This window comes from Onychomys torridus, chromosome 3, assembly GCF_903995425.1.
Source record: "Onychomys torridus chromosome 3, mOncTor1.1, whole genome shotgun sequence".
In the NCBI taxonomy this organism is placed as follows: domain Eukaryota; kingdom Metazoa; phylum Chordata; class Mammalia; order Rodentia; family Cricetidae; genus Onychomys; species Onychomys torridus.
Genome location: NC_050445.1, coordinates 47,901,297 through 47,926,514, shown reverse-complemented (window position 1 = coordinate 47,926,514; position 25,218 = coordinate 47,901,297). Strand labels below are relative to the sequence as shown.

The following is a 25,218-nucleotide window of genomic DNA, read 5'->3' as shown; positions in this document are numbered from 1 at the left end:
AGAGGAAGCATAGTGCTGGAAAACTGAGACATTCTAAGATTAGTCTTTGAAAGTAATGAGAGGAGGCAGAGAAGGAGCTGGAGATTTAGAAAGAAATGGTGCAGCAAATGTAAAAACCTACCTGTGCGCACGAAATAAAGCAAACAGCTTTAAAAAACCCATAGTGCAGGCGTGCATGAGTGTGTGTGTGTGTGTGTGTGTGTAGAAAATCTAATAAGGACTAGATGTTGATGATGTGAACATAACAAGCTGATTTCTGAAGGTACAGGACAATCCCTACAGAACACGAAGACTGGCATGCATCACCTTCTGAGAAACCAAGTTACAAAATGAAGTGGAGCAGAGTAGAGTTGAAGGGAGGCTGGATACAGAGGCCTCTCCTTGGCCAGATCTCGCCTTCCTTGTGCATTCGTAAGCACTTTTTCCTCAGTCTCCTCCAGGATTGGCTCCACAGCTACTCTATTCCTTACAAAGATGTTCAGACTTTCCTACTGGACCAGTAAGCATAGTTATTGGCAAAGGACTTCTTGGCAGGTGATGATCTACCTCACGTTCTTGCTCCTTCTCCAGCTCCCTTCCCGGATACTGTAGCTGCTTCTCTTGAGTACACTCTCTGGTCACCTCCACCCATCCCTAGCCTTTGAAATTGGTCCTTTTTACTCTCTACTGAAAACTCTCTTCTGGTTACCCCTGACTGGCAATAATAATCCACTTTCAACCTTCATCCTTCTTCCAGAAGCATCGATCATCACTAAACAAGACAGCGTCAAATCCCCATTTTTAATAGAGCAGCACAGCAGGGATATTCTATGATCTCTGAATAACTCATCATCTCTTTTCAAGGCTCACTTCTGCCCCTTCCACTTCTGATGATGAAATTAGGCATCTCCAATCTTTATCCTTTGGGCTTCTGTCTTGTTTTATTCTTTCCCTTGGTGAAAATGTGTCACTCATCAACTATATCTCCCATTCCCTGCTATGTTTTCTAAGGTGGTAAAAATGTCTATGAATATTTAAATATGCAGAAATCAACAATTCTTTGACATCCCTAGTTAATGAATAAGATCTGACTTCCTTCCATATTCTCTTGGTTATGTTAATATATGGGTGGAACCATGAGAATATCTTTGCTTCTTAACTCTCTAGAGTTATTGACTTGAAAACTGACCAGATTTGAGGCTGGTCACTCAGCCACATGACTGACTCCAAATTCGAATGTTCAGGGTGCCCTTTGTATCTTTGTCTTTGTTTCTTTTGGGGGGGTGGTTTTTCGAGACAAGGTTTCTCTGTGTAGTTCTGGTGCCTGTCCTGGGTCTCGCTCTGTAGACCAGGCTGGCCTCGAACTCACAGAGATCTGCCTCCTGAGTGCTGGGATTAAAGGTGTGCGCCACCTCTGCCCAGCCCTTTCTCTTTGTTTTAATCCTTTTAAAAAATAATGTTAAAAAATTCACATATGCTATAAAATGTATCCTCTTAAATACTTAAGTATATACAACTCGTATTTTGAGACATTTGTCTAAACCCTGCTTGCCTATTGATTCCCAGGCTGTTGCCTGCCCCTTGACATCCACCCACACTTAGATTTTCTCTGTGAAGTTCACACACCACCTTTAGATACACTGTTCATTTTCTAACTTGTGTTTTTTTCTCGGAGACCATGAGGTCATTATCCTGAGTACTTTAGTAAATGTGACCTTAACATGAGCCCCTAATACCAACTACAGCTTGGTATAAAGTGAAATTTTCCCTACCTCAACCTCCAAAAAAATCTAGATTCAAGTTAATGAGATTATAAAATCTTAGATTTACCTTTTCCATCTCAGTACTGAGTCATATTTACAAAGACCATACTTCACCCTGGCACAGTCTACTACACCTTTCTAGTATTGTCAAAACTCAGCTTGTCTGTCAAACGTCAGAATCCAGCCTATGACTTTATTCTCTATTCTTCCCTCTGTCTAAAGTCTCTTCCAAGTTGTAAGCCCCAGTCAAGTCCTCTAGAAATAAATCTTCATGATCTTTCTGAAAGCTGTCTTAAGCCCAGGAAGTTTTATCTCCTCCATCATGCTAGACCTTATTATAAGTAGATTCTTTTTAAAACATCCCAAATGAAAATTATTCCTCATTATAATTATTTAGAAGATATATTAGAACGTTATGTCTCAAAATTAGTCGGTATTATTAGATTCAATGCTTTTCTTCTATAAGGAAAGACAGTGAGGTTCACAAAATGAGTCACCAAATCGATGGTAAAGACAGGATTGAACTGAGAAGTGTTTTCTTTCTGTTTCTGTTCTATGTCATACCCAACACTCATTCATTAGTGTTATGATCTGGAATTATGTACCTTCCTCTCCAAGACATGTTGAAGTCCTACCCCTTATGTCTCAGAGTGTGACTTTATTTGGAAGTAGATTTGTGACAGATGTAATTAATTAAGATGAGGCCACACTGGAGTTGAGTAAAGTCCTTAGAAAAATGACTCTGTGATAAGATGAAGTAGAGAGGAACCTGGAACTTCACACCCAAAGGCACCAGCGATCGAAGTGCAAGGATTCTGGGGTTCAGAGACAGGATGTCTCTGGAAACACTTTGATTTCAGGCCTCCGTAATTATGAGACAACAAATGTCTTTGGGTTTAAGTGACTCAGATTATGGTGCTTTGTCACACAATCTCAGGAGACTAGGAGAACTGGGGAGGCAGCATGCCAGAGCACCCAAAAGCTCTGGAGTCACATCAGTCCCACTTGTTAACTTGTTTGCTTTGGGATTTAGTTCCTCTCCCTGGAAATGACTGTATCAGTACTTTCTTCCTAAGGTTAACAAGGAGCTCCAGTGATCCTGTGAAACTCGTTTTTTCCCCAGACATGATGGATTCAGCCATAGGGGTGGTCATTTTTAATTTTCTAGCTGAGCTGTTCAGCTCTGTCGTCCCTATTAATTGCCTTAATATTTGTCCTCACAAAGTAGGCAAACATACATTGTTGCAGTGAATGTCAACTCCGTCTGCTACAGCGCTGTCTTTTCACAGTGAAGTGGGATTTTAGAATCAGCCAACACCTGGAGAGGCTGACCTGTCACTCAGAGGTAGATCTGCTTACCTATAAGTAAAGCTGGAAATGCTGCCTGATACATTTTAAAGCACCGGATGCTACAATTAACACCATGTTGTCGCTGAGGAGTTGGAGAATTGAGTTTAGTGAAGAGTGGGTGTGGTTAAGATTTGGGGCTCTGATTAAATACACAGGTGTGCTCATTCACTAGTTTATTGCCTTTCTCTACAGGGAACATAAACTGCTTATGGTTAAAGATGGCTTGACTTGTTTCTTGCCACATCTCCAGTGCTAAAACAGTACCTGATATGCAGTGAGCACTATATGCATAGAAGAGTGAGTGATGAATCTGAGGGTTAGTGAGGTCCAACTCTAAGGCAATGTCAGGAAATGACAAGAACTCTTTTTGCTTTCTAAGGAGTCCTGGCTTTCTCCTTCCTGGACCAGTGTCCTCTGCGTGCCTTCCTATGCCATTTCTTGGACTTCCAAGCATTTTGCTATGCAGAATTTGCTCTGTGACTTATCACGATCTTTTCTACATTCATTTTATTTTGGTCTCATTGAGATCCTTAGTGTATGTGCAATCACATGTATCTCCCATATATTTTTAAAGGGAATGATGCTATTGTTGGAGGTGGTTGGGATCTTTGCCAGGTACCTCCAGATGCTTGATTTTTTTTACCCAAAGAATTAAAAATAAGGGCTCACACAGATTTGCCAAAGTAGCAAAGATAACTTTATTTGGGAACAAGTGATAGTACAGATTAGAGAGAGATTGACAAGGTTGACAGCTGGCCACATGAGCAAGATATTCTAAAGCTGTGGTTCTCAACCTTCTTGATGCTGTGACCCCTTAATACAGTTCCTCATATTGTGGTGACCCCAAACATAAATTTATTTTTTGTTGTTACTTCAAACCTGTAATTTTGCTACTGTTATGAATTGTAAAAGTCTGATATGCAAATGGTCTTAAGGGATTCCTGTGAAATAGTCGTTCAGACCCCAAAAGGATTGCGACCCACAGGTTGAGAACCACTACTAGGGCCTTTGGGTCTCTTTTTATGGGTTTTAAAGGAAGATATAGTTTGTCTTACTATGCACTCAAAACCATTTCAGGCTGAATTGGCCCTTCCTTTGTTCATACAAGATACATTGGGTATATATTTGAATGGAAACCTTCCAAACTTGATCGTCATTAAAGGCAGAAAAAAAAATATACTATTGTTCAGAGAGGGGTGTATATGTAGTCCGGCATAAGAGGTTTTCTGTTTGGAGAGGGGTGTGTGCACACAGTGTGTACAGGTAAAAGCGTCAGCCTGCCAAGTGCATTGTGACAGGAGGAGGGGTCACATAACCAAAACCAAACAGAGTCTTGGGTTAGTGTCCCTATCTCACTGTCCCCATCTTTTCTGTCCTCTTTGTCACCTGTCAATGAATTTCTACCTTGAGCAGACATTGTACTAGAAATGGAACTTTACTGGGCTTTTTCATAGTTTAACTGCATTTGTGTGAATGGTCCTTAAATACGGGGCCTGTGCAGAGCAGGCCTTCAGGCGATGTCAGCAAAGAGGCGTGTAGCTGCCCCGAAAGAGCCTGGTTGCCTGATGTGCATGCAATGCCTGTGGATGGCTCTGAGCTAGCTGATTAAAGCCATTTTAAATTTTAATAATAGAATATACATATGGTAAAATCATTGCTGATTCTGAAAGAATTTCAGACAAATTCAAGCCTGCATACCTTAGACAGACTTTAATAAAGTCTTGATGAAGCTCGTATTTAAATGTGCAAAATTCCCTATACTTCCTCATTTTATTTGGGGGCTCCCTCTTGTCCTTTCAGGGGCATGCCAGTACGGGATGCACCTTTCTGCTCTGAGTAGTTTGGTTTCTTGTACAAAGGGAATTGAAAACCCGAGTGAGAAGTCCTGAAATGGAAGCCACCAGGAGTTAGGCTGAAAATTGTGCCTAGCTAGCTAGAAGAATTGTGCCTCCTGCTCTTGAGTCTGTAGCCTTTTGGGGAAAGGAATGTTTTGGTTTCACTTTTCCAATGGCTTCCTTTGGATATTTTTTTTTCTCTCGAGGCAGGCAGCCTTGGTAAAAGGATAAGCTCATATTTTAAAATAAGATCTCTGTTCTCTGATAGACACTATGCCAGAGCTGGAAGTCGGCAAGGTGAGTCTGCTTTATACTTTCAAATACTTGTTTAAAATGTGAAACATAATTTTGACTTACTGAAGTTTAATAGTCTATAATGGTAAATTGTTTTGTGAATCTGTTACATATGTATAAGGGTATTAACAAAAAAAAAATTTACACCTTTCAGTTAAGTCCATGAAAGCTTGTGGTGTTTAGGATCCCAAGAATAGATAAACTTTACTAATCATGAGTCAGGACAAATGAATTTGGTGATGCAGATTGGGCCTGGTCATATGCCCTGAAGTGCATAGCCACCTTTCTATCCCATCCCCCGCCTCCAGCATGCTTAGCATGAAGCATCTGAACAATGTGGTAAGGGAGACATTCTCCAACTGTGCGTGTTACCAGCAGGAATGGGCACAACAGTCTCCAACAAAGCCCCTAATGCCAAATGCCATAAATAGATTGAATCGGCAGATCACAGATTTGTTTTGAAATACACTGTCTCATTTGTTGGCTATAGGGCCATAGGAAAGCTTGCTTAAATTTCTAAGTCCCCCAGTCGTCTCCTCGTGGGTGACACTACCTAAGTTTACATGTGTGTCAGTCAGTTTTGGTCAGTGTGACACAAACTAGAGGCATCTGGCAAGAGGGACCCACAACTGAGGGACCACTTCCATCAGATGTGCATGTCTGTGTGGGTGTCTTCATGATGAATGATTGCATGGGAGAGCCCAGCCCAACATAGGCAGTGTGAGCCCTGGGCAGGTAGTCCTGGGCAGGATAAGAGAGCAAGCCATGGGAGCAAGCCATGGGGAGCAAGCCAGTCAGCAGAGTTCTTCCGTGGCCTCCAGGTTCCTGCCTTGGTTTCCCTTGATGGTTGTTTGTGACCTGTGAGTCAAATCAACTAGTTTGTCTCCAACTTGTTTTTGGTCATGGTGTTTTTCACAGTAACAGAAACAACCTAGAACAACATATAAGACATGAATCACACTCACAGGCTTGAACACATCAATCATGGCCAGAGTCAGCAGATGCAACGTTGTGTGCTTAAGAATCTGGCTTTGAGCCGGGCAGTGGTGGCGCACGCCTTTAATCCCAGCACTTGGGAGGCAGAGCCAGGCAGATCTCTGTGAGTTCGAGGCCAGCCTGGGCTACCAAGTGAGTTCTAGGAAAGGCACAAAGCTACACAGAGAAACCTGTCTCGAAAAACTAAAAGAAAAAAAGAATCTGGCTTTGACCTGGAGCTGCACAAAGCACGTTGTATGTGTCAGAGTACATTTATCTTGATACTCATATACAGCCTATAGTTTTCTTCTCAGCCTTCCTTATTTTATATTTATATTTTGTCCAGGAAAACATTTAAAGTCACTTGTCCTCTGGTAACAGGTCGCTGTCATTTTCTCTCTGACAACTATATACAGTTTAATGTTTTCCTGGTTGTGAAAAATAATCCCTATCCTGCTCAGGACTGTGTGTTTGATGGGGAAATATAAGCCTGTCTTTTTTCATAAAAGCCTGAGAGTTGTCGTGCATGTAGCTTGTTCATCAACTTTGATACTTTATTTTTCTAGACAAACCTTATAACCTTGCTAACCTACCTCACAGCTGTGCTTGACAAACTGAAATTGGAATCTGCTATTATGAATATGCCCGAGAGAGAACAGGTCATTTGGTCAATTCAGGGCAGGTGAGTCAGGCGGGAGGAACATCCTAATGGTAGTGAATAATCTATATGAAGGAAAAAATGTGTTTACTTCAATAGCAATTATTACTTCTGGGCACTGGTGCTTCTGGTTTGTTTGTTTTTGTTTTTTTGTTTTTGTTTGTTTGTTTGTTTGTTTGTTTCTCAAGACAGGGTTTCTCTGGGTAGCTTTGCGCCTTTCCTAGAACTCACAGAGATCCTCCTGGCTCTGCCTCCTGAGTGCTGGGATTAAAGGTGTGCGCCACCACCGCCCAGCAAGGTGCTTCTGTTTTGTAAGCATAAAAAAGCAGGTGTGTTGTTTTAGTGGTGGATACTCCTAGAAAACACAAGAACAACCTGTGTCTAAAACAGGGCTTGCTGTGACCCTCACAGCCCTCTGCAGGGAGGAGGGACATTGCCCAGGATTGCTATGAGGAGTCCTAGTTCAGGGGTAGAGTTGAGTGCTCACTATCTATCTGTCTGTCTGTCTCACCCCCACATCCCCACACCCCCACACATACACGGTTTGAATTTTCTAGTGTGGCCTAGAGATGGCAATGACTATCTTAGAGTTGCTATGGGATCAAATTAGGCACTAGGTGAGAGAGCTTTGAAAAACTTCAAGATTTTTAAAGGCGGGGAAATTGCATTATTATCTCCCAAGAGAAAATATCACAAACATATTCTCATTGCATTCGGCCCCTCTTGGGAAAAGAATGCAAAAAAAAAAAAAGAACCGTATTTACGGTTACCAGAAATAACTCCTTCTTTCCTTAAAAAGTTACCATATAGTGTGCTCTACAGATGTCAAGTTACAAAGTTATGTTTCAAAATGCTGGCACAAGTCCAAAATTGCGTTGTCACAGTTGAATCTCCTCTGGATGTTTCTGTGTCTTTAACAAGCAGTAAGGAGTTTAAGGGCACTCAAGAACTTCAGAGGCAAGCCTGCCTCTCCCCTAGTGGAAAAGTGAGCAGCAGTTTAGCCCAAGTGCACAAATGTTGCCTGAGAAACAGAACAGGAAATTAACTTCTTGTTGGCAGGGCAGGAGCTCCCCGACCTCGGCAAGGCATCAGGGAGAAAGCAGACTTTCCCAAGGAGCAGGGGAGCTTTCCTACTGATGCTCCCAGGGCAGGAATGATTTCTCTTGTTTCTCTCTTCCCTGCTTTACCAATATCTTCTAGAACTATCTTTATCTTTTTTTTTTTCATTAGCAAACATTAACAATGCATCTGAAATGTCCCACAGTATAAGAGAAATCAATTTGCCCAAGGATTTTAGAGCTGTTTGAAGCTGACAGATTTGGGGTAGATTAGTTCTGTTTATAAAGGAGTAAGTAGGGGTGGGGAGCAGGAAGAGGCAAGCTTACTCTTTCTCTTACAAGGAGACATTAAGATAATGTATCTGCTCTGAAATTGATGGGGAAGATAACGTATTAGTGGAAACATAATCTTTCAAATATAGAAACCTCAAGATTCTCACCTATCTCTGATTTTGATCTGTATTCTCTTTCTATATTCTTATTTTATTTACTGTATGTATGTGGGTGTTTTGTCTGCATCCATGTCTACAAGAACATCTGATCCTCTTGATCTGAAGTTATAGACAATTGTGAGCCATGTGGGTGCTGGAACTTGAGCCCAGGTCCTCCAGAAGAGCAGCCAGTGCTCTTAACTGCTGATCCATCTCCTCAGCCCCTTCTCACTTATCTTAGCATAAAAACATTGACCTGTTAAAAAGAAGCTTTTTAAAATCTGTAATAATAAAAGGAGAGTGCCTCATCACACAGTGGAGTGCACACAATCCTAAGCACTTGTCTTAGCAAAATCCTAAATGGTGGAACCAAGCACTTGCCACAATGTGATCAAATTCTATGAGGCCCAGCATTAAAGTAAAACCTCTAAGTAACTTAGTCAAAGGAGGTCAGGGCAGAGATCATGCACATAACATGGCAGGTAAATGGATGAGGGCGAGGCACCGTCAGTTCATGCTTTATATTTAGTATAGAATTTCCTAGAGTGGCCAACAGTCCTCTAGACTGGCTATTGGATCCTCGAATTCTGATATCCTCACCAATGTTTTACCTCTCCTCCCATTTCCTCCTCCACTTAAAAGATACTTACTTCCTGCTTGGTTGAGAAGATTAAAACAATCTGCCCTGTCAAAAGGGAAGATTTCTGCTGGGTGTGTTAGCAGCTAAACTCTAGGAAGGGAACTTGTTTTTCTCATCAGCCACAGAAAACAGCTTCATGCTTCACACAAAGCTTTCCACACAACCTGGCCCACAGAGCAAAGAACTTGAGATTGTGATATCAGTCTGAACTGACCAGTATTTATGTTCTGGGACCTTTAGATACTGCCATTTATTGCCAAGTTTTGATTCTGAGAGCAAGGCGCTGGAATTTATTCATTTACCTTCTAGATTTAATTTGTAACTTGGATACTTAAAACCATTCTTGAAAGGAACATCTGCAGCATCTGGTAGTATGAGCAGCAATGGTAAGGCTATCAGAGAAGAAAAGTGTCACTCAGGGTCACCTGCAAAGGTGGGCCAAGGTTATAGCCTAGAAACACCCAACACAGGATAAGATAAGGAGCCAAGAGAGAGAGTGAACAGCCAAGTGGGCACTAGAAGAAGCAAGAAAACAGAACAAGTGGTAAGATACTCGTCTGTGGAAAACCATTACTTCCATGTGGGACATGGTTCTTGAATACTAAGTACGCCCTCTCCCATTTTTCTTACCATGTTGGCTCCTCTCTGGGTGAGGCAAGGGTTTCTCTGGGTTTGCAGGTTTGTGCCTTTATCTGCTAGCCAAGCCTGGGATCCAACAAGAACTGGAGCTGACCTCAACTGCCCTGGAGATACGAGAACTCCTGCATGGAGTGTGTCTGTCATGCATTCTTACCAATCTGTGCAGTCATGGAGCCATGATTTGGGGACAGGGTCCAGATAAAGCGGCTATGAATTCTAAGGGGAAAGAGGAAAGGAGGAGCAGCCAGAGAGGCAACATGCTTGGTTTGGATCACAGATAATAAACGTAGGCTAAGGAACCCATCCTCCTCTCTCTGGGGGTATAAATATGGTACACAGTGGAGAGAAAATTCTCTCAATCCCGAAGTCAGTGCTTGAATTCTACACTCATATCCGGCAGGTGCTTCCTTAGGCTGGACTCTGCCCAGAGGAGAACATGTGCACTCTGATGCCAGAAAGAGATTCCAGGCTGGCTACCACGCGGTTTTTCGTGGTGACCCACAGCAGAGGTGACCTGCAGAGAGGATAGCAGGCCTAGGAGGACAGTCGGGGAGATAAACAGGACCGGAAGTGGAACACAGGCAGCAAGCTTTGTCATTGGTGATATAGAAGGGAGAGAAAGAAGACTGCAATGGACACCGGCATTGCGACAGCCGAGAACGGAATGAATGGAGACTGAGAGAGGTCCACGGATTATCCAATGGAGACCATCATTTCTAAGTCGTAGCAGGGGACGTAGTGTTCAGTGTGTAGCTTTTCACATCCCAATGTGTGAATTGACCTTCAGAATATTATTACGAAACTGAAAATTAAAGCATATTTACATACAATTAAGGATGAATTGCCCACTTTTTTTTTGTTTAGCCTCTAAATCTAAGAAGTATGTATGCCCATTAAATATGTGTGATATTCAAAAAGACCTATTTTTCCTTACAATATTCTTAGTGTGACGTGTTTTAAATTTGAGACTAATGTAGTTTTTTTTTTTTTTTTTTTTTGTTTCTGATGCTTCAGCATCCCTAGGATGTCAATACCCTTTTCTTACTATGCTTGTAATGTGACAGAACCTCTATGAATAGATATTCTCAAAACTTGTAGGGTTTTTGTTGAAATTTATTATTTCAAGAGGGCCTGTTATCTACAACCTTTTTGTGAGACATTTATTTAATCAAGTTCTACATTCGTGAAGGACTGTATATTTTGCAGGCTTCCATATGAATCATCTTTTGATCTGTCAGTGGCATGAATGGAAAGATGGGAGGTGACTGCTGAGGGCAGATGAGTAGAGAGCTTCAGGGAGAGAGAGAGAGAGGAGAGAGAGAGAGGAGAGAGAGAGAGAGAGAGAGAGAGAGAGAGAGAGAGAGAGAGAGAGATGAATGGGGTCTGGGAATGAGAGACAGACTTGCAACTTTGCTGGAAAAGCTTCAAACTCAGATCCAGAGCATCAGGCATCTGTGACGATCTCTGGCCACTGCATGGTGCTTAGGTACTGTGTGGTAATGGCCCCAGTGGCCTTTCCTTTCTGTTCCGTTCACTTTGGAGGGACTTGCTATTTTTAAGGCTGAGTGGCTGAATTAACTCCTTGTTTAGGCACCAGGGGACAGAGACTTGCTATTATTTTAACGTATTTCAAAAGAACAAGGTCTTTCCTTGTCCGTGCCTTGTTATTTCACAAGGGTGGATTGTCAGTTCCACATTTTCTTTATTACGGACGATGCACTGTAAGAAGTGCTGACACTAAGGAACCTCAGAGGGCAAGAAGGACCCGCCAAGTCAGTAGGAGAGCTTTTGTTCTGACATAAGCTGGTGTGACCAGGGCTTGGGCTACAAAGAAACCGACTTCCTACTTGTGTTCAACTTTATTGGAGTTCAGAGGAATAGCACAGGGAAGGGCCGAGGGTGTAGAGGAAAGAAGGTGGAGAGACTGAAGTGGATGCTCAGGAAAGGAATGGCTTTCATTTGCTCCACAGTACAGAGTAGCTACAAACCAGCCAGGAGCCTTCCCTCCCGATCTCATTTCTCTGTCTCAAGACAGTTTCATGTTTGGTTTTTTTCCTAAAGCCATCTTGAAGGAAGCTATCTGACCAGCTCCTCCCAGCTATAACTGTTTTCATCCCCTCTGCCGGGGCTTTGTTATGTCTGCAGTTACAGTAAGCAGAAAACTGATGGCCCACAGCTGTGCACGGTGGGTGGCATCTCAAGGCGAGGAGTCTTGGATTAGCCTGAGGAATCCCTTCCAAAGGAGGCTAGAAACAGGCTTTCTATTACTTTCAAAACAGAGAGAGGAAGAGAGAGGGAGAGCAGGAATTTGGGGAAAGCAGAGACAGGAGGGAGATGGGATAAGTTCTTTGGTGTTGCCTGAAATGGAGAGCCAGCTCAGTGGGAACAGAGATGGGGTGGCAGGACCCAGGGAAGGTCTTGAGGAGCAATTGTTTTTCTTGCGTTCTTGGTATCCTTCTGGATTTCCCTTGTATCCAAGATCCATACTGTGTGTGAGCCTTATCTTGCAGGAGGAGCCAGTGGACACAGACATGATGCCTCACACAGCATGGCATGTCCTTGCTGAAGTTTGCAGGCTGAGAAGCTGTTTCATTCAGGCATTTTTCCTTTCGTCTTGCAGCTTGCTCCTCTCCATTCTCTGTTCTCTTCCTTTCCTCAAATACAGCAACTGTACAGTGTGGCCCCCTGCAGGAAGGCACCATGTGGCTCCAAAGGTTTGGGTAGAGTGACCTGGGAAACCTTTAGCTGTTACCTGCAGATAGCGTACTTAATGTTTTATAGATGTGAAGTCTTTCCTGATAAGCAAACATCCTATCATGTTCTCTAGATGTTAGTATTTCAGATGTTCCTCCAGGACACATACAACTTGCTTCACTTATCAACAGAATATTTGTGCAGACAGCTTGGTCCAGCTGTGTCTACTGTTCCCTGCCTTTCCCCCAGCTCTGTCCTTTAGTTTAAATAATAGGTTTGAATATACTTGGCTGTTTACTGAATGTCCTCAAAGCCATTCCTGGAATAGGATTTGACCATGCTGTTGCTGCCTCCCCCTGCCTCTACTACACCAAGCCTGGCTCCACAGAGAAGAGTCACTAGCTCAGCCTCACAGTTCTTTCCCAGGCTTCCTCTGTGGTCAGATGTCACCTCAATGAGGAGTTCACTCTTCCCTTTCTGTAGAGTCACTCGGGTTACTGCACCACCTACATAGTTTTAAAATCCCTTTTCTGTATGACATGCGATCAGCGTCTAGGTTTTAGGAAATCTTGTGATTTAGACAAAGTCTGACCTTCTAGAATCCTGTCCAGACATGCATACTCCCAGAAAACAGTAAAACAAGGAACGCCTTTCCTCTGCCTGTTCCTTCAGCTCCCGCTTCCACACTGTGTCTTTTAGTGGAAGGAATCATTAAAGTCAGACCTGCCTATAAAAATCAGCATGAACTGGTCAACTTTTATCATCTTGACTATCAGGTTTGGGTTTCCTCTTGGCTGCTTAACAAGCCCATAGTGATACTGCCATTGCTCTTTTCTAAAAACTCACCAATTCCAGCCATTTCTTATTGCTTCCTTGACTATATTTTCCACATACAGTAAAGAACGACCATGGTACCGACCTTGCAGGGTCTTTCGATTTATTTCCTCATCCCTTTTCTGCTTTGAGTAATGGTCTTTGTCTACTTTCACATGCCGCATTCACAAGACAGATGAGCAGCAATGCCGTGCCATCCGAGAAGGGTCCTTCTGGAGCTATTCTTTGGCAGACCACAATCACTGTCTCCATTGGAGTCACATTGCTCAACTCCATCAAATACTTACTGCTGGACATACTCAGCAAGGCCTGGAACTTCACTAAGCCTTTCCACTGTTGCCTTTCCCAGACTCTAGCACCATGCCCGCCATGCTTGAAAAGTATCAAACAGGTTAGTGAATGAATGGCGAAAGAGAGCAAGAGAGAGCCAGAGCAAGTGAGAGAGCTCCCTGTTTCCCCAGCATCTTCTGTCTGGGCCTTGCCTGACTTCAGTGTGGTTAGAACTGGTGGCAGAGGCCTTCTGGTGTTCTGTGGGTTACTCGCCTCTATGAGGCAAGCCTCTTTGTTGCAACACAAGCTCCCACCATAGTGTTCTACTTTACTGTCCTAAAAGCAATGAAGCCAGCTGACTTTATACCGAATACTTGAATCAAAATAACCCTTTTCTCCAAAAAAAAAAAAAAACTTATTTTTTTTCCCAAAATAACCCCAGGATACAATTTAGTAGTATAACCAAAAGACACTTTGCTCTGAAAAAATGTGGCCATCCAGTGGCCAACTGGAGATTCACTTGATCAGCTGTAAGAGTCACTGATATTGCACTTAAACCTTACTTATTTATTACTAGTGTGCATATGAAGGGAGATATGTGCGTGCTACGGAGTGTGTGTGTAGGTCAGAGTACAACTTTGCTGAGTCTGTTCTCTCCTTCCATGGCTTCTGGAGATCAAACTGAGGTTTTCAGGCCTGTTCATCAAGTGCTACTACCACTGAGCCGTCTCTGGTCAGGAGACACTCCCAGCAAGCCCAGTAAACCTGCTGGGTTCCTATTGCCTTGCAATTAGGTTTTTAAGTAAAAATATGTTCGATATGTGTCCTGGAAAATCCCTTCCATTTTATTACCTACATTCTCTTAAATAAGTGTACATTTCCCCAAGGGGGAAAAGAATCTATTTTATTCTTGTAGTGGAAAAATTAAAACATAATTCACTATGATAGAACTCTGTGATATTTTTAAAATGCCAAAAGGCTGGACCAAAAAGGCAATTTAACTTCTAGTCATCTATGACACGCATCCAAAGCCTTTGATATGATTTGTACTTGAGCATCAAAAGTTCTCATAAATATACAGTTACTTCAATAAATCGACCTAAAAGTCTTTTTGTCATGTGAAAAAAAAAAAGCAAGTTTTATTTTCTGGCCCTACAATATTTTAAAGAGCTGTATTTCTTGGGTTCTGGTGAAGAATTTGAAGGTAACTGAGAAATATACTACATTAACAATATTTTCTTTACTCAGTATTTTACTGTAAATTGATTGTGTTTTTCAAATACAAACTCGTTCTTGCTATTATTGCTATAATACAAAATCCTATTAGAATGTGTTCCTTGATATAAATTTTAACTACTTTCCATTGCCAACATATTAAAGTAGAAGATGTTTACATGCATCCATTCAAACCATATTTGTTATTGCATCTTTTGTGCCAAGTATTGTCCTTAGGCTGAGAAAACAAAAGGGAACTCAACCAGACACAAACCTATTTCCCTTCTGATGTACGGAGGCAGGCAGTGAACACAGTAAGTAGACAAACAAATAATTCATGTGTATTAGAGATAATGACCCTTGGCACTCTAGGGGAGAATCTGCTACCATTGTATTGATAAATGATCATAGCATCACACCACTTTCTGAATATTTATCCTTCTATCCATAGGTTAGTGCAGCTCTCAGCCCTCATCAAAGAAACATCTTATTGTAATACATCGTGGTTAACATAGAGCTCACAACTAGTCCAAGTACCGAGAACAAGGACTGTGGCGTGCTCAGCCCTAGACAGCGCAGCAATATCATTTCCTCCTGGCAAGTCTCAGAGAGCATTGCAGAAGAGGGTGTAGAAAGATTGTCAGAGCCTTGGGTCAGGGGAGACTTTTGCAAAATAAGATCTTCTGGACATAAACATGGCTGTTACACTCATGACTCATCAGCAGCTGTGGCTGCCTGAACAAGATCAAGCATGGATGAGCGAGGGGCTCATGAAGACTCACCCCTACCTGCTAACTCCTGGCAGTTGATGCATGCTAGCAGAGGGAAAGCCAAGGGTGTGGCCTCCAGTAGACTGCCTATGCTCCACAGGGTAACACTGTACCTGTAGACATACAGGTAGATTTCATTTCACTCTCAGGATTATGAAGGAAAAAAAAATAGGATAGGATATGAAGTTGTGAGGAGGGTGTGGAGGAGGTTTGGAGGAAGTTGGAGCAGGGTAAAGGGTGGGTATGGCCAAAACACATCATATGTATGTATGAAAATTTCAAAGGAAAGATCAAGTAAAAATTTAAAAAGAAGCATTGAAAAGAATAAGAGAATGGAGACAGGAAGGAAGGGAGGGAGGAAAGAAGAAGTTACTTCTATGAAAGAACCACCAATGGAACAAACAGTAGAGGGAGGCTCTTCTGCTTCTGCCCTGGTTCAATAGCACATAATTGTTTTCAAAATGTCTCCAAAAAGGGGCTGGGCAGCAGTAGTTAAAAGCACATTCCAGTTTTAGAGAAGACCCGGATTTTGTTCAAAGCACCCACATGGCAAATCAAAACTACCTGCAATTCCAGTTCCAGGGAATTGAATGCCCTTTTCCTGGCATCCACAGACACCAGGTATACATGTGGTACACACACATGCATGCAGGGAAACAGACATACACACACAAAAAAATGGACATATCACAAAAATTGTGTGGGTGACTGGCCTCTCTCTGATTGGATTCAAGGCCTTCTCCATGAGCTGAAACTTGGGTCACTTGCTTGGATGGCCAAGAACCTAAGTCCATGGGCCTGCAGGAAAAACAAATGCTCTTCTGCTAAAGGAACACAGCACTAAAATGATTCCTAACGTTATATCCATAGTGCAGGGTCTTGCTCAACCATCATCAGAGAAGAAGCTTCTTCTTCTTGCAGTGGATAAGAATTAACACACAGAAAGATTCACAACTGGACAATGTGCAGAAAGTGAGCTAATTAGGAACATTCAGTCCTAAATGGGGCATCTTCATCCCAATCCTTCCCTCAGGGCTCAGAAAGCTACGCAAAGGAGAGGATGGAAAGATTGGTAAGAGCCAGGGAGAGATGATCATTATGGGGAAACAATGTCCTCCAGGCCCAACAGGACTATTCCACCTGTGGACTCTGCAGCAGCTAGAACAGGGCCTGCACACGTTCAAACTAGGAGGAGTCGCAGCACAGACAGGGAGAAGTAGACTTGGGCTGCTACCCCAACCAAGAAGCTATCTGCAGTTGGCAAAGGAAAAGTTAGCTTTCTCCATTGGAGTCTTACTGGATAGCTAAAGCACATTTCAGGACAGGCCCTATGCCCAGTAGTAGATGGCCAACACAAACCCAACTCAATGGGATGCTCATAGACTTTTGTCTCCTGTTGCTTTGTGGGCAGTTTTGTACTTTTTTACTGGACTTTTGCTTCTATGGTTTATGATTTTGAATTTTTATGTATCTTGTTTGTGTGTCTGTTTCTTCATTTTCTTTTCTGGTTTGTTTGGATTTTTGCTTGTTTGTTTGTTTTTCTGTTTATTTCCTAAAGACAGGAAAAAAGGGCATGGGTTTGGGGCGGTGGGGAGGTGGGGAGGATCTGGGAGGAGTTGGGGGAAGGGACTCCATAATCAAAATATGTTCTATGAAAAAGAATTTTCAATTAAAAAAGAAAAGTGCAAATAATAATTTAATAAAAGTAGACTTCTATTTGAATAAGAAATAACCCTTATAAACAAAAATATAGCAAGCATATGGATATATAGTTTATTACTAAAACACCTTTTATGACAGAGACCACCAAACCTTATTAACTTATAGAATTCCTAATATAAAGGGACAGCTACAATACAATATTATAATTCAAATTTATGTATGTTTTAGCATCATTCAGTGTTATTGGACATTTTCATATCAAACTTCATTTTTTTCCAATACAACTCATGAGGTGGGATTTGTTCTTTTGGCTACACATATGAGAGCCCTCAGATGTGGACAGATTAAAAAACTTGACCCAGTATGTAAAGCAAGCAAACAGCCAAGCCAGAATTCAAGTCCATGTTTTTGATGATCACTCTATCTCTCCTTTCTCTCCATTGCCCCATCAAACACTCCCAGTACTTTATTACAATAACCCACCTTCGCTTTACCTAAGGTGATATAAAGATTTCAGATTTTGAAGTCTTTCCAGTAAAAATAATGTGCTCATCTATAAAAAGGCTCTCAGGTAGTCTAGCAAAGTGATTTCCAAGGAAGAACTTTGCAAATCTCTCAATAAGAAAGATAGGCAAATAATTCTGGTCAGCAGGATTGTGAGCCCACATGTAAGCTGTAGTGGAGAACAGTGGATAAATGCAGGATTCCACTGAAGATATGCTTTGAAACTGAAGGTGTAATCACAAGCTTATTTCCCCCAGTGCTGCTTCTCCAATTTGATAATCCAGCATTTGTTGGTGCAGGTGACTAATTGTTTGCACAGTTTCTGCTTCACGTACGAAGCATGTGCACCTGTCACTGGACTAGCTAAAACTGTCCCTGACCTGTGGTATTGGGCCACTCTGCTGATACAGTGTGTTCTAAATGTTACAAGGTCAAGAGCAGTTTATACCACAGGATAGGACAACACAGTTTTACTGACAATCTCCTTTCTGTTATTTGCTATAGTCTCAGAAGTGAATTCGAATTTTAGGTCAAGTTAATGGAGGCTGTAATAAAACACAGCCAGAACTTCTGCACTATTTAAAATGTGTCCAATAATAAGATGTGCTGGCAAAAGTTACACTGCTCTTGCTTCAACTGATGTTGGTTGAGTGAAAAAGATGAAATGAAAATGACTGAAGAGTTTAAGATTGTCTCTGCTCGTGTCCGATCCCTGTCCTTGAGTCAGCTGAGCTAGAGAGAAGCATCCTGGGGTTAGGGAAAAAATAGTGCAAGGGAAATGCTGGATCCTTGTATTTCACTTGAGTGTCACTGATATATTTGGAAGCACAGTCTCCCCTTTCACCCAGACGCCTGTTTGTTTACTTTGGCCTAGTGAGGGCCACACATTCCCTATAATCCCCTGCCTATCAAAAGACACAGCCTATGCCCAGTTCCGGACACTCGTTCTAAGTTTGTCATGCAGTTACATTTTCTCGGGAATCATGTCCCAGTTTGCAGATAAATGCTTGGAGTTGAAATAGGGTGCTAGTTAGTTTTTGTCAGCTCGACACAAACTGGAGTGACTTGGGGAGAGGTAAATTTGAGTGAGATGATGCCTTCAACAGACTGGCCCATAAACAAGTCTGTGGGGGCATTTTCTTGAGTAATAGTTGAAGAGCTCAGCCCACTGTGGGCACCAACCCCATTCAGGTGGTTCAGTAAGTAGTCAAAAACAGCAGGAAGGAGTCACACCATACAACAGGGCCCACAGGGGAGGTTTATGGAGGGGAGGGGAGCGAAGGGGCAGAGACTGGGCTCTGGAGACGACAGCAAAGGACAGGAGATGGGCAAGGGCGGCCTTTTATAAGGAAATGTAGCCAATGTGCACAGAGGTGCTCTCAGCAGCTGCAGCTGAGGATGTATCCTGTCAGGACCCCAAGGGCAGGCCAGTACAGATGCCTAAATGCTAAAATTTTGTTTATTATAAAAAGGTGAGAAGTTAGAAAGGGTTAGCAGGTGAGGCGTGGACGAGGGCGGGTGTTTTCGAAACTCCTTCCTGCTGACCTGGAGGATGTCAATCATCTTTGAGGGACCTGAGAAAACTAGGGTGCTGGCCATGTCCTAGGGTAGCTGGCTGTTTCAACTTCACTGTCCAGGGTCTGTGGAACTCTCTGGCACCACTTGGACCTGGCAAGATGTTGTTCAAGGTGGAGCCAAGTTGATTCCCTGGAGCTTAAAAAAAAAAAAAAATCCATGATGAAATCACCAGCTGACATGGAAGAGAGCCATGTGGTTGCCATTTAAAACATGTTTTTCAAAAGAATAGTTACATACACATATACACAGAATTAAACCCAGCTTACATTTACACATATAGGGTTAAATCCAAATCTCTCTCTCTCTCTCTCTCTCTCTCTCTCTCTCTCTCTTACACACACACACACACACACACACACACACACACACACACACACATATTAAACAGGAGTTGAATAAACTAAAAGAAAGGGAAAACCAGTGTGCGCTGAGCCAGAGGAAGCTGGCTTCTCCATCTCAGACTCACCTCACACACTGCAGCTAACAGGACACTTAAAGAGAGAAAGTAGACAGATACAAGCAAGTCTTGGAACAAAGGAAAAAAAAAAAAGAAATGGGGAATTCTTTCTCTGTTCCCCAGTACCTCATCCAAGGAATACTGCGGTCAGTCTCACACCCAGAGGAATTGTCAGAGGCAGGTAGCCCCACCAGAAAATCAATTGTTGGTATTGAATGGAAGGCAAAGCTGTTCTGTAAATGAGAAAGCAGATGTGTTGCAGGTATGCCGCTAAGCTAACATGCCACTCACAACAGAGTTAGTGCTAGAGGTTTATTGGGAGTGGGAAAGCCAAAGAATGAAAGGGTGCCTCGGAACTTGAGAGAGGCAGACAGACAAGAGGTAGAGAAACAAGAAAGAAGCAAGAGAGGGAACTAGAGGCAAGGAGAGGAGTACGAGGCAAGAGATGAAGCAAGGAGAAAGAGCTCTGCCTGGCGGGCACTTGTGAAGGGTGCACATGTGCGGAAAAGGACCCGGAGACAGGTGATGATGTAACTGCTTTGACAGAGTCTGGGCAGGGGAAATGCAGGTAACAGGGAGGCACAGCAGCAGGCGGCCAGCTAGAGAGTAGAGCAGGAAGAAAGAACAGAGAGAAGGGCTTTGGGAAAAGCTTGAAAGCAGGGTACCCTCTTCCATCTACTGGATCGCTGGCGGAAGTTGCAAAGATCCCATGAAATACCGGGATATGAGGTGCCGGTAAATGACCATTTGGATTGATATCTAAGGAGTATTAGGGCAAAGGCACATAAGTTTAGCCCTTAAGTCGGGTGGTAGGTATGGTGGTAGGCTCATTTTCCATGAGTGAGGTAGAGAAGATCCAAGGGCTGAAATCTCTAGCGTCCCAGAAATTCAGCCAGTATGGATGAGGAGGCACAGGCTACTCAGTGGATCATCATCCAAAAGAGAAGGGGCTGATGGGTAAAGAGCCCAAGTGAGACACAGTCGCCTGGTTCCAGGACTTCGAGAAAAGCTAGAAGGTGAGGATTGTGCTTGAGAAATGAAGCCTCACTCATGGGAAATCGCCAGAAGTGAAGAGGGGGGGGGGGGGTTACCAATTATTGGTGTTGGATGGGGAGTCCCAGCGATTTGTTAGGTGGGAAAGCAGGGCTGTGGGGCAGACCAGGTTCCAGGGTCTCGGCACTTCTCAGACTACTGGCAGAGCCTATCCGAGTCTTGGCACCAAATGTTGCATTTCAAAAATGGTGGGAAGGAGTCTCGGCATACAACAGGGCCCACATGGGAGGTTTATTGAGGGGAGGGGAGAAAAGGGGCAAAGAAGAGGGCAGAGACTGAGCCCTGGTAATGAGAGTGGACGAAGAGAAAGAGATCAGAGATGGGGCAAGGCCAGCCTTTTATAGGGAAACGTAATGAATGTGCACAGGGGTTGCTTTTAGTGGCTGCAGCCGAGGACATATCCTGTCAGAACCCTAAGCGCAGGCCAGTACAGATACCTGAATGTTAACAGTGTCCCTTCATGGTCTCCGTTGTGGTTACCGCCTCTAGGTTCCTGTCTTGAGTGTTTACTATGGCTCCCCCTCCCCCAGTGATGGATTGTCGTCTGTGATCCAAATCCTTTCTTCCCCAAGTTGGTTTTGGTCAGTGTTTTATGACAAATAGGAAGCAAACTAGGACAGATAACTTCTTCATCCACAAAACACAATATCTTTAGCATGAAGGAATCACTGCTCAAGGGTATTTTTCCCAAAGTACCGTGCTCAGATGGGGATTAGGTTCTATTGCCTCTGGCTACACTCAGCACCCTTGCGTGTGTCACACCCTGCTCAAACTCCTAACATTTGCTGGGCCCCTCACTCTTTATGATATGTTACTGTGTACAGACACAGTAGCTGCTGTGTGGAAAGCATGGCTCTAAGTACTTCACACATCTTAACTCTTTCACCTTGGTAGCACCCAGAAGAAAGATATTGTCAAAGATCACATAGATGGCGCTAGGAAGAACAAGGTGACACTTTGGTATCCTGTACTTCACTAGGCTAGGCAGACAGCAATAGTTTGTACCTATGTTGTCAGTGTTGTCTCCTCCTCCTCCCCTTTCTCCCCCTCCTCCTCCCCCTCTTCCCTCTACCCTCTGAACCCCACTTCCTCTTCCTCTTGTTTTTATTTTCTTCTTGGACAGCCTCATTGTGTACTTTGGCTGGTCTTGAACTTTGATCATCTTGCCTCAACCTCCTGAGTGCTGTGATTGGGTATATGTCATCATGCCCAGCTAAGTCTGTTTCCTCTTTCCATAGATATCTTTAAAGATTTTGATTCTGCACTATAATCCATTAATTTAAATGTCCTCACTTGTTAAGTATATGGCATGTACAGGACACTAGAGGTAAACCAACAAGCTGAGTCTGGCTCAGCAGGGACTGACGTGGGGGAGGGATGTAGAATCCTTTCATCAATACTTACTGTGCTGGATAGTTTTATGTCAATTTGATACAAACTATAGTCATTTGAGAGGAAGAATCCTCAACTGAGAAATGCCTTCCATAAGATTGAGCTATAAGCAAGCCTGTAGGGCATTTCTTAATTAGTGATTGATGTTGGTGGCACCATCCCTGGGCTCATGGTCCTGGGTTCTATAAGAAAGCACACCATTAATCCCAGCACTTGAGAGGCAGAGCCAGGTGGATCTCTGTGAGTTCAAGGCCAGCCTGGTCTATAGAGTGAGATCCAGGATTCCAGGGCACGCACCAAAACAATATAGAGAATCCTTGTCTCAACCCCCCACCCCCCAAAAAAAGAAAAAGAAAGAAAGATGAGCAACCAACTCATCAGTTTCTGACTCCAGGTCCCTTCCCTATTGGGGATTCTAACTTTGTTGGTGATGAACAGTGATATGGAAACATAAGCCAAATAAACCATTTGCTCCCCAAGTTTCTTTGAGCATGGTTTTTATCACATAAATAAAAACCCTAAATAAAACACTGATAGAAGTACATATCACAATTAAAAATTTCCAAGATAGATTGTGATTGAATGTTTTGGGATGGTTTGGAATTTAATGGATGGATGAGATGATAAAGACATAAAAGGCAGAAGGCCTTTCTATGGTATAGATAGAGCAAGTGATATAAAAAAAAGAGCAAGATGAAAACCAAGTGTGGAAATAAGTGGGCTATATGACAAGTGATGGAAGGCAGTTTCTTATAGCCTCGTGGAATCTGACAAAGAAGTGGATTTGGGGACTGGAGAGATGCTTCAGTGGTTAACAGCAACTGCTGTTCTTCCAGGGGCCCAGAGTTTGGGTCTCAGCACTCATCTCAGATGCCTCTCAACCCCCTGAATCTCCAGCTTCAGGAGACCTGATGCTCTTTCCTGGCCTCCACATGCACCACATATAAGTGCACATAGCTACACATATACATTCACAAAATTAAAAAAAAATATTTTGAAAAGAGAAGTGAAATCAACTGTTGATGGAAATAATGTTAAAAAAAATTAAATCCTGAAAACCATGGGCATCTTATGCTTCCAACCCACTAAGTGGACAAGCTCATGGATAGCTGCCATTCAAAGTGATTTCTCCTCCTTTTCAGCACCCTGCCTTTTCCTCTTCTTCTTTGGTCTCCTATGTCTCTTGCCTGACCATTGTCCATTCTCATTACCTCCAACAATAAACCAAATTCATTTATCAAGGCTTACTTTTGAGTTTCAGAAAAATACTCGGTACCTGCCATTAAGATAATATAAATGAATTTAAATTTCTGCCACTTTCTACTTGTGCATTCAAAAACTTCCTTTACTCATGGAATCCTAAGCACTGTAGTGATAAAGAAGAATAAGTATTTGGGGTAGCAATAAGCTACTATGGGAAGAACCCACAATTATTAAGTCTCAGCAGCTCTTGTTGGCTCCCACGTAAGACTCTTCCTGGCTCATGAGAATGCTTTCAAGCTTTGAAATATCATAATTGAGAAAAGTAACAGAGTAGTAGTCATTTTTGCCACCATTGCAACAAAATACCAGACAAAATAAATGTATTTTGGCTTATAGTTTGGAGGTACAGTCCATTGTTGTTGGCGAGGCATGGCAGTAGGGGTATGACATAGCTGGTCATATTGTGTATAAGTCCCAGGACACAGAGAGAAATGAATGCTGACGCTCACTCAGCTTGCTTTCTCCTTATACACAGTTCAAAAGTCACGACCAATGGCACGATGCAGACAGCATTGGGGTGAGGCTTCCCACCTCAACTGAGTCAGTTTAGCGACTCCCTTGCATACATGCCCAGAGTTTTGTCTACCATGTGATTCTGAGTCCTGTCAAGTTGACAATCAATATTCACCATCACGGACAGTACTGACAGCCTTTCAGCTCTGAGTCTTTTCAACAGTGTCCCCGTCCTCTCTGAGTCCATGTCCTGTATCATATTTGCCTAAGTCTGATTAAAAGGTAGTGAGTCGGGACTGCTTTGATGACAGTCATTACTGTTAATTTATGTCTTCAGTTACCCTGTCTGTCTTTCTAGGCAGCAGGTTCCCCCACGGAGCTCTGTGTTTTTAAACATTCATCCTTCCACAACAGTGAGAGCTACTCAGTTGACCTTCAGGGCTTGCCTGAGATTGCCATCGTCCTTGTCAGTGAATAGAAATCTGCTGTGTTTCATTCCTAGAGGAAATGAGGAGGATAACCTTTCTGAACGGCCTTGGTGCATGTTGATGATGCCCTTCAATGGGAAGATACCACTATTTCACCTTGGATTTTGATGCCCTCTTTCTCTTCTCAGATTGAAGAATCTATTGAGACACACTTTGGCAGTCGCAGCAGAAGGGCCATCCTCTTCAGGCCTCTTTCGTACAGCAGAGCGGAGCTCCAGATGCACCAGCACCTCCTTGACCAGCATGGCTACAGTGTTGTCACTGTTGAAGAAAGACTTGGTGTTGGCCTAGATCTGGAGCTGTTGGACCAAGGTCAGAATGATAAGTAACTCTCACAGTTATTCCACGTATGAACAAGTTCTAGACTATGCTGCTAATTTTCTTCCCATCAAACTGTTTCACAAAACAAGATTTTATCCATGATCAAATATCTCATATCAGATACACTCAGCTTCTTCGATTCTTTTCATTGCCTTTTCTCAATTTTCTTTGGTTAGATCTCTTTATTCTTGAAATGATTCTGTTTGCATTTCAGTAGCATTTTGGAGTCACATAGTTCATATTTAAAAGCTACATTAAAAATGTTTATGTTTATGTGTGTGAATACATATTCTATCTAGCACTGAACTGCTCCATATTTTAAGGAAATTGCCACTTCATTTGATGGCAAGTAGAATGTGCTGGAAATTGTTTTGCAAAGCCAGTTGAAATGGGATTCACAGATGGTTCTAAATAGGAAAGTGGTGAGGACATTTATTATACATTCCATTAGTCATCAAGTATTTTCATTTCTATCATTTGAAGAGAAAAATAAGAGACAAGTTGTTATAAAATTACTTGAAAGAAAATTGAGTACATAAGGGAGGTTGAAAGAACAAAATGAGTAACAGCTACTACCTCCCCAAGAGCTGAACACACACAAGGTCCCACACTATGCTCTGTATCCATGACCTTATTCAAAAC

General features: G+C 42.7%; 1 protein-coding gene across 1 annotated transcript in view; it reads left to right on the top strand.

Annotated features, from left to right (window-relative positions):
* The window catches only part of Cped1 (cadherin like and PC-esterase domain containing 1), a 271,465-nt gene that overhangs the window by 5,798 nt on the left and 240,449 nt on the right, over positions 1–25,218 (top strand). Inside the window, exon 2 of the mRNA XM_036181508.1 lies at positions 24,384–24,567. Coding sequence (XP_036037401.1) covers positions 24,384–24,567 — 184 coding nt within the window. The remainder of the gene's footprint in view (positions 1–24,383; positions 24,568–25,218) is intronic.